At 34.1% G+C, this 9,815-nt stretch overlaps 1 protein-coding gene across 2 annotated transcripts; it reads right to left on the bottom strand.

The window, feature by feature from the left end:
* Nucleotides 1-819: 819 nt before the first annotated feature.
* On the bottom strand, nucleotides 820-8,335 carry LOC142534060 (tRNA nucleotidyltransferase cca2-like). Of its 2 annotated transcripts, none has more exons than XM_075640970.1 (15): nucleotides 7,943-8,335; nucleotides 5,281-5,411; nucleotides 5,045-5,162; nucleotides 4,681-4,733; nucleotides 4,446-4,495; nucleotides 4,261-4,359; nucleotides 4,033-4,142; nucleotides 3,793-3,920; nucleotides 3,252-3,318; nucleotides 2,939-3,022; nucleotides 2,358-2,432; nucleotides 2,104-2,248; nucleotides 1,518-1,685; nucleotides 1,335-1,432; nucleotides 820-1,239 (listed from the first exon to the last, which is right to left on the bottom strand). In XM_075640970.1, the coding sequence occupies exons 1-15, from the start codon at nucleotides 8,315-8,317 to the stop codon at nucleotides 1,135-1,137; spliced, it is 1,806 nt and encodes a 601-aa protein (XP_075497085.1). In that variant the 5' UTR covers nucleotides 8,318-8,335; the 3' UTR covers nucleotides 820-1,134. The 2 variants fall into 2 exon arrangements, with proteins under 2 accessions (XP_075497085.1, XP_075497086.1); XM_075640971.1 differs by having other exon boundaries at nucleotides 2,370-2,432.
* Between the last annotated feature and the right edge of the window lie 1,480 nt (nucleotides 8,336-9,815).

Raw genomic sequence — 9,815 nt, 5'->3', positions numbered from 1 at the left:
ATGGCGAATTAATGTCCTACAATTCATTTTTCAGAATTAATTGGAATTATACATATAGTCACTTTTTCAAGAGTTTCCCTTCTCTATCGCCGGGAGCTCTCATGCATGCATGGTGCCCATCATGAATATCTAGCTCCTTCCACGAATTTATTTTTGGTGAGAGGGAGGAATGTAATACCATGAAAGTTAATTACCTACTTATATTATATACATTAACGTTAAAAAATATTATATATATATATATAATATATATGGTCTTGAATTTTGGAATAATGGGACAACATGTCTCAAATTCTTTTGGTGATTTATTTTACTTTAAATTGAAACAGTGGATATCCCTTCAAGGATCCCAATAAAGGGGAACAATCTCTCCAACCATTTCTCCACTAACTAATTTGCTGTTTAATTTAAACTTTTCTAATACATTCTTTTTATGTGACAGAACGATTAATGCCTTGGTGATTTCTACATCCTCCTTTGAAAGATCAAGCGATAATGTCATGATTTTGTCTAAACTAAACTTGTAATAAAGCCCAACTGCAAGTGGAGCAATGACATATCCCAGGTTTCGGCCATGATTTTCGAAACTTTGTACCAATTTTGATCTGCTGTATTAAAAGGCTTAAATTAAGAGCATATATTATATATGAAAGAGGAGATGCTAGACTTGTTGTAAAAATATAATTATTTTCAAGGCCTGGGCAATTAAAACTACATTTGCTAGCCTATAGATTAGAAATTTTTCAGCGTTTTTTTAATATATGAATAAATTCCATCGAAACACTTCCTTTAATGGAAATACGACTTTAAATCATGATAAAAGTGCGAAATGAATTACTACTAAAAATATCGTTAATAAAGCTAAATTGAAACATGATGATACAAAATGATATATATCACCATCTTTCCAATATAAATTTACCCGACAATGATTTAATCCGAGAAAAACTGCATCCAATCTAGTACGAACTCTCCTACAAACCGTCATTTCTGGGCAGAAAGAACAGCCATTTCATCAAAAGATGTCGATGCGGCCTATTTCTAACCAATACAAGGCTAGCTAAGCAATTCAATTGATGGTCTATCACGAAAATTGTGACTATTTACTCCAGTTGAACGTAACACAACTGTTAGTTACTCCGTCCTCTGGCGTTTTGATTGAGATTGTTCCATCCAATCGATGCATTCCTTTGACGATCCCGAGGGGTGAGAGAGCTGCCACTCCAGCTGCTTTTGTTGCTGTAGTGAAAGATAACAAAACCCAATATGTTGGTTGAGATATTAAGGGTGGTCTCATGCTATTTGATACTAGGCGAGCGAGTAGAGAGATGTACCCATTCTTTAACCACTGGCCCTCCAGATTTAAGCTGTAAGATGCTCATGATATCCTTACCGTTTACTAGCGGTTTAAGTTCCCAGACTTTCTCTAGACCTGAGCAACACGAAGATTGGAATTCATGTTTCAAAGGTTGCGGGCATAGACCCATTATACACGTAATGAAGGATGACTTTGATACCTAGTTCCATAATTGAATTCTCAATCCTGTTAAATAGTTCTCTTCTGTCTGTCAATTCAGCAACCATGCTGGTTGAATTTCCACTCAAACCTATATCTGTAGGATACAAGAGGATCGAAAGAACCAGCGCAGATCGCCAAAACTCTTTAATTTCTCGAAGCAGCAGCCCTAAGAATGCGATTATAATAGTTAAATTGGCAGAGTCAAAAGTCAACTTGTTGGCAAGAACACCTCTTCTTTGAGGGAGAGGCATAGGTTGTAATTTTTTTAAAAAATACGTGCATAGTTGGTTGCACAAATGTGTGGTTAAAACTTAAGTAATCAGGTAGGTTCCATTTTACAAAGTACCACATGGTTAATTAAATACATGCACGGCCAAGATATTGAAGCTCATTTTTCACCTCCAAAACCTTGACATGCACATGAAAAGCATCTAAAGTTCAATGTGAGATCGTGGTTGCCTAGCTACAACCAGTTTCCTGATTCATCAACGACTACATAAATTCACCTCTTCAGAGTAACAAATCAGTGAGGTAACTATGTAAGGTCGAAGTTGGATTGGGTGCGGGAAGTCAGATCACTTTACCTGCTAATACTCTAAGTTTTGCCATGATTGGGACATCAATAATTTCTTTTTTCCATTCAACTTCAAGAATTTGTAAATTTTTGTCTGACTGGATCAAAGGAATCAAAGATAAGAACTTTTCCACCGCTAGGTGTAAGTTTATCACCTGCAGCATGATGTTAGTGATATATTAGTCAGGGGTCATTAACTTACACCTAAAATAAACCAAAAAAATGTTTGCAAAAGAGACTAGAATATGAAAACTAGAGGGTTACAATGAAGCATACCGTTTCTGCATTGTTAGACTTCAACTTAAGAGAAGTTCCAAATATGTATCTTGCAACTGGAACCTGTCAAAAAACATGCATATTTAGCATACATATATGGAAAAGAAATTAGCTAACGCTTCATATATTTATTTTGAAATGCTATCTCTAAAGAAATAATTTGGTCATCTAAGCAGCAAAAGAATTGAATAAAAGCGAACATCCAATGAAGCATCTGGAGCATATCATTTGGTAAATTATTAAATAAACAGGTCAATCAACCCATAAAAACAGAAGAACAGAGGAATGGAATGGCGAAACTATATAAAAAAATGGTCTATCCGCCCATAAAAAAGTGGGTATCTGAGTGAAATGGAGCCTATCATTTGTTAAACTAATGCGATTACATGCAATTATTGGTGAATAAAAGAAAATGTTGGAGATAAAAGGTTAAATCTGAGAGATAAATGAATTGTGCCATCAATCAGATGCATAAACTTATCCCATCTCGGTGACATACACCCAAAATAAGTTCAATCACACAAATTCGCCAAAAAACCGTATCAGATAAAGTTGGAAACTTATTTTACCTGTTTACCTTTCTTGTCTCGATAAACAGTCTTCCTCAATGGAAGAAGCAGAGCAGCATATAAGGAGAGCCTCAACTGATCAATCTAAAACCAAGAAAAAAAACAGACATTGTGGAAATATTATAATTTATCTCCATACAGATATAGAGTACATTGAGTAGCATTTGAACTTTACAAAAACCATTACAAGCTTTGCCAATCAAATTTATGCCCACTCGCAATTGCTCGCAAGCAACTTTACCAAATAGTGTGTTTCTTTTCCCACATCGTAGAATTAACAACGTAAATCAAATATTAATGATTCAAGACTCACGGTGATCGAGGAACAGCCTATTAACTGCAAGAACCTCCATGAGGCATCCATGTAAGCAACACAAAGCCTGGTGAAATAAAATAAATTTTACCAAGTACAAAGGTGAGATTGGGAGTAACACACCATAAGAAGCAACTCAGCAAAAAACACAAGTAAATATGACACACACACATACTGACTACACCAACTATGAACACCACCATGCCTGCGTAACACAAGGAATACATAGAAATAAAACAAGACCTTCCATAAAGAAATTAATTTTCAAATTTGCACATGTTTAGATAGCACTGAGAGTCTCTGTCTCTCTCTCTGTGTGTGTGTGAGAGAGAGAGAGAGAGAGATTACAGCTTGAATCTATTATTGATAGCACCGATACAAGGGTGCAGAGCCCAATTGGACATCCAAATTAGAAAATCATTTCAAACTCAATTGGCGGTGCAAAAAACAAAACAAAACAAAATCCTACAACTTGCTTCCAACAAAGAAAATTCAATCAGATAAGGAGACTGATCCAACTATAAGGAAAGTAAAAAAAAACCTTTCACATCCATCCAGTGTTTGAGGTTCAATCTCAGGAGGAAGACTGAATACAGACCAAAATAACTGCAGCTCAGAAATGTAGCTCATTGCATCCACAGGTCGATTGCCAGATATCATGAGATCAATCTACAAGATTGAATGCTTGAAATCAACACATGACTTTGACTTAGGAGTAAGGTCAAGATACTGAAAACTTAGCCCCGCTACAAAGCATTATTAAAAACAGTAAAAAGCACACCTCGTGACCGACACGCTCTCTGCTAATTTTACCAATGATAGCAGCTTTTACTTCATCATCCATAGCAGCTATCTTCAGTTCTTCATCTAGAATAAATCCAAACCTTGCACCTGAAATTCACTCAGAACAGGTTGGCTCTAACAGAATTCTGTAATTTCTTTCTTATGGAATGCTTGAATCTACTCCACTAAAAACATAACATGGAAACAGAAGTTTTCAGTGAACTACCAAACCGAATTGCTCGAAGAACTCGAAGGGGGTCATCCAAAAATGTCTCCTTCGGAGCAGATGGGGTCACTATTTTTCCTGATTTCAAGTCTGGAATGCCTGTAACAAAAAAAGTATTAAGTAAGTTTGAAACAAAAGGAGAGCATATGACATAATACGACAATTGAAACATAAATACGTGAGACCTCTTCCTGTTAAGTCTTCGACTGAGTTCATGTTAATGTTGTAGAACATGCTGTTAAAGAGCAAGTTTATCAATAATCTACTTTAAAGCACTTCAATCATTTTAAACTGAAACAAGATAGATAGCTCTTCTCCCATAAGTGTTCATACATCTATATTTGTGTCATATGCCCCCCCCCCCATCTGTGTGAATTACAACTCTGAGTTCTCACAGAAATATGAATATAAAAAAACTACCTGTTGATGGTCAAATCCCTCCTATAAGCATCCTGTTGAGCAGTGCCAAACTCCTGCAAAAACATAGTTATTAACAAATTTAAAAAACTAGAATTTTGAAGTTCACCAAATAAGGGCTTGCCGCTTGCAGCTTTGATGGTTGCAAAATGGTGTCTACAATTCTCTATATACTTAGTGCTCCTCTAACCAAAACATGGCCAGTAAAAACACTCCGGGACTCAGATATTTAGCCCATTCATATCAGTGCCCACATTTGAGTATAGGTTCCTACTTCTAAGTGTGGTTCATTTTGTTGAGCTCATTTCCCTAATTTAACACTAGATTCATTCAATCAACTGAGTGGAAGATCATTTAATGCACTAACCATTGTTGGAATACGGCTAATGTTGGTGTATTCTTCAGATCTTAAGTTGACAAAATCAATCCAAACATCAAAGAGGCGCATCCTCGCTGTTTCCAAATGTTTTGACTGATCCGGATTGCTGGAAGAGAGGCATAATTAGCAAATATCTATGCTCTCTGTTCAAGGAATGCTGTTTACAGACTAAAAGATTTAGACAAGATCATCAATTAAAAGAAAGGTAAAATCACAGAAAGTACCTCTGAATCAAGCCAACTCCTTTTGTTTCTTCCCCAGTAGCAGATAAATACTCGTTTACTTTGTCACAAAACTCCTTTCCCACCATATTCTCAAGAGCGATGTCTATATCGTAACACTCTTTTCCTAAAAGCTACAGTAAGAAGAATGAGACCGATTAGTATGGATACTTGATAGATATTCATCAGAGACTTCTATATGTTCAAAAGAAAGTGTATGCGCATCAATAAATGAATAAAAGAAATGCAAATACCATATTCGACATGGTTTACCATCAAGTTTTGACTGTATCCGATGTGGTTAATGATCATATCTCGATCATCATTCTATAACATGAGAGCTAGTTTTTAATTTTTGACCAGGAATTAGCTTTATTTAAAAAAGTCGATATAAAAATAAAATATATAAAACATGAAAATTCCTAATTGATATGACAAGCGTTATATTTTAATATATTGATAAAGAGACATATATTATACATTGCAAATCCATGCAATATTTAATATTTTTGGGTTGAACTAGCCAACTAGGTCAGATGATAAATAATAAAAGAATTATTTATAATTTATGAAGTTAAATAATTTGATTTTATCGGGAAAAAAATGAAATGGTAATAATCAATTAATTATTCAGTGTAAGCAAGGGGATGTGATATTATCATGTGGTCATGAAGTCAAAGGACTATTTACCTTTCTCATTTTTTGATTTTTTTAACAAAAATTAAAATATTACTTAAAAAAGTACTCTTACAATTTGGATTCATTTCCCCAAATATATGTTTAATTTGACAAAATCAAAACCAACCATTATTTTTCCAAAATATAATTTCAAAAACATCATTACCATCGACACAATCACAACCTAATACATATGTGGTTCAAGGTTATAACATACTAATGTCTTCATTATTAATCAGATCATCGATTTTAAATATAATTTATAATATTATCACAAAAAGATCTTATTGAGTAGACAACATTTAACATAAAAGTTGTCATCATACGAGAGATACAAATGTATATTTTCTATCCACTAAAACATTAATTAAATTTTTACCTACATCAGAAAAGATTTTACCAAGATATTGCCACAATGTTGTTTTACATATATGACTAAAGTCAAATGACATTTCACATTGTGAATGCCGTTTACCACTCATTCTTTTCCCTAAAAAAATGAATCATCTCAAGGAAAAATTACACAATAATTTAAGTACCACAATTTATGGAACAAAAAATGTCACTTTTCACAATGCCCTTATATGATTTAAAACTTGATTTTTGCACAAGCTCTCCCTGCAGGAGCTATCCCTCGACTGCACAGATGGATATGCAAATACCCTCACGAAGTTTAAAGTAAGGTGGCGTTTATCAGCTGCATTGATGTTGAGTTTTTGAAAGACATGAAAATTAAGAAGATTTGAAGGAAAATAGGGTAATTTATGAGGTAGAACCACTCTTGCAGATATACTGTGATAATTCATTATACCTCTGAGTAGCGATACTTTAACATTCATAAACAAGTGTTCTAAAACTCAGGCTAGGCGGTAGCCTAGGCACCTCCTAGGCGCTAGGCATTGCCCGACTGCACCGAAAAGTTCTAAGTGGCCTGCCTAGTGCCATTAAGAATTTTTCTGGGAATGTTTTTTGGGCTTTTAATTTTTGAAAGTTCAATTAAACTAGAACATGACATAAGAAAGAATTATAAGTTTTTGTTTTTAAGAAAGAATTATAAGTTTTTGCTTTAAAAATTTTGGGATTGAAAGCCCAATTAAACCCACGATTTGTTAGCTTGCGTTTGCCTCTACACATCAATCTCATCTTCTTTATCTGCTTACTTCTGCACACATAATAAAATCGAACTAGGCCCTAAAGGTAATTTTTTTTCTTTATTTTGATTTACCTTGCAATGTCTATTATCTTGACCCGCCATAAGCAGAAGTAGGAGGAATTAACCAGGTGTCGATTGGATTTTAACAAAGAGTGGGCTGAAATTTATTCTAAGAATCATTACAAGAATCTCGATACCGTGGAATCCGTCTAATGGCGTTTCTAGTCCCGGCCTATGCTCTAGGCACCCGACTAATGCCTAGCGAATTTTAGAATCTTGGCATACACACTTCCCAATTCCGGGCCAGACAGTAACAAATCACAAAAATTCAACCAAGCAAATGATAAGAATTGGTTGGATATGTATCACCCAGTAATCACATAACCTTATATGTTCTTACTTGTATAAACACATGTAAAAGGCAACCCCATGTGGTATTTGAATCGTTCTTGTCATTGTTGTTTCGCTTGTCATATCAAGTGTCGCGCTATGTAGCCCAAAATTCACCAAACAAAAACCCAATTACTCTGCCTACCGAATACAGTGTTTTCTTTAATAAATATATAAATCATTCATAAAATGACTCAAGAACCGCCTGGTATACCATAATAAAGAAGATCAGATATTTCCAAAAGTTTTACCACCACGAGAAATGTACTAAATAACTCATTCATAAAATATCCAAACCATTCATAAAAAATCTCAAGAAAAACAGCCTGGTAATCAATAATAAAGATCAAATCTTTCCAAAAATTTTAGCACCACATGCAATTTACTAAGAAGGGAAGCACAAAAAATAAGGATGGAAGGACACAGGAATAAAAGGGTCCCAACCTTATCACGAACCCAGCCTCCAGCAACCCGAAGCTCAGTATTAAGATTAAAGTGGCGGCAAACTTGAAGTAGAAGGTCGAATATCTGATTCTCCTTGTCCGTCAGAATAATTGGGTCATTTACATGAACAGACGGCGGCAAAGAACCCATGGTCTCCGTCACGGGGACTTTTGCACCAGCACCCATGCAGAATCTTCGATAAAAATAATAATTACAAGGACGTAGAAATCGGCAGCAATTGAAATTAGCGCTTGTGATGATAGCAATACGGCGGCAGAAAGCAAGAGAGGGGAAACTCAAAGGGTTTGAGCAGAAGACGAGGAGTTTACGGGCGGGGAAAGATGATGTGAAGAGGCGGGGATTTAGCAATTTCATTGAATTTCCTGATGATTACATTATAGGGCTGTTATTACATTATATTTTATCTATAGGGGCTATTAATTAATTAACGCAAAACTATAATTATAAATTCACTTAAACATTTTATCGGCATTTATTTGTTTTTCTTAAAATAATATTTGTTTTAAAAAAATTCAAACGTATTATGAACATAAGATAAATGATTATTTTTAAAATTTTATTTTAAACAATTCAATATCTTTAAATTTATTTAAATTATGTTTTATATTTAATAATTATTCCTCGTGTTATTGATAAGTAGATGCTACATATATTGATTTCCTTTCAATAAATTATTATTAGTATAACGGAGTAATTGAAATATTAGATTTTTTTAAACAAAAATCCGAAAAAGAGAGAAACGTTAGAAATATATGTCAAGTAAATGACATGAGAATTAATTTTAAGAATAAACAATAAATTGTTGAGGAACCGAGGTTACTGGCCCTGTTCCTTCGATTGAATTGGGATAACCTTAATCTCCGTATTTTTATATTATTTTTTTATAGATATTTAAGTTTTGAATCAAGGCAAAAACTTGTGTGAGACGGTCTCACGGGTCGTATTTGTGAGACGGATCTCTTATTTGAATCATCCATGAAAAAGTATTACTTTTTATGCTAAGAGTATTACTTTTTATTGTGAATATAAGTAGGGTTGACCCGTCTCACAGATTAAGATCCGTGAGACGGTATCACATGAGACCCACTCTTGAATCAAATATATACAATTAATTTGAGAAGTGGATTTGAAATCAAATCTACTCATGTTGCACTTTGGACAAAGATTTGAAATCTATGGATTTTCATTATAGTTTTGTTATTTGCAACAAATTGGTCAAATCTACGTACATATTATTTATTTGCACATTATTAGAACTACAGCATAACATAAATTTCAAATGACATTTTTATCTTGTAAAATTGAAATTCATCTTAATTAACGTGAAATATTATATAAACATGTAAGAGATGAATTTGAAGTTTATGATATTATTTCTCTATAAAAAAACAAAAATACATTTGAAATCTATCAATTTAAATTCAATCTTAAATCTTTTCATCCAAATACAACATTAATTAATTTGTGGTAGGATTGTTCTGTTCACCATCACAAAAGAAGAAGTAGGTAGTGTAGTGACCCAAGTACCGTTTTACCTGATTAAAATATTAAAACATGGTTTAAGAGTTATTAATTAAGCAAATCAAAATATTAAACAGTTCGGAACCAAGGAATCACATTTTAGACCTTCGAAAAGATCGGATCCACCGAAGTTGAGTTCATAAGCACCGAACTATTCGGAAACCAATATAATAGGCAACTGTTGGATCTCTCTCCAGCCAAAGTAGGTTTTTGCTCCGCACGAAGCGATCAAGCTGTCACGTAGTAAAAATAAAAAACGAACAGTAGTACCAGGGTGAGCCAATTCTTCCAACGCTCGAGGCAAGGGAATCGCAGATCAAAAGCGGAGGGA

Source organism: Primulina tabacum, unplaced genomic scaffold (assembly GCF_025594145.1).
Source record: "Primulina tabacum isolate GXHZ01 unplaced genomic scaffold, ASM2559414v2 Contig104, whole genome shotgun sequence".
Taxonomy (NCBI): Eukaryota; Viridiplantae; Streptophyta; class Magnoliopsida; order Lamiales; family Gesneriaceae; genus Primulina; species Primulina tabacum.
The sequence above is the reverse complement of the archived record's forward strand: the minus strand, read 5'-3'. Positions and strand labels throughout refer to the sequence as shown.

Coding starts and splice junctions, on each gene's coding strand:
- LOC142534060 (XM_075640970.1), bottom strand. CDS start 8,317: ATGAAATTGCTAAATCCCCGCCTCTTCACATCATCTTTCCCCGCCCGT. Junction 4,143..4,260: donor TCTTCGAGCAATTCGGTTTG/GTAGTTCACTGA, acceptor AGTGAATTTCAG/GTGCAAGGTTTGGATTTATT. Junction 3,319..3,792: donor ACACTGGATGGATGTGAAAG/GTTTTTTTTTAC, acceptor TTATTTCACCAG/GCTTTGTGTTGCTTACATGG.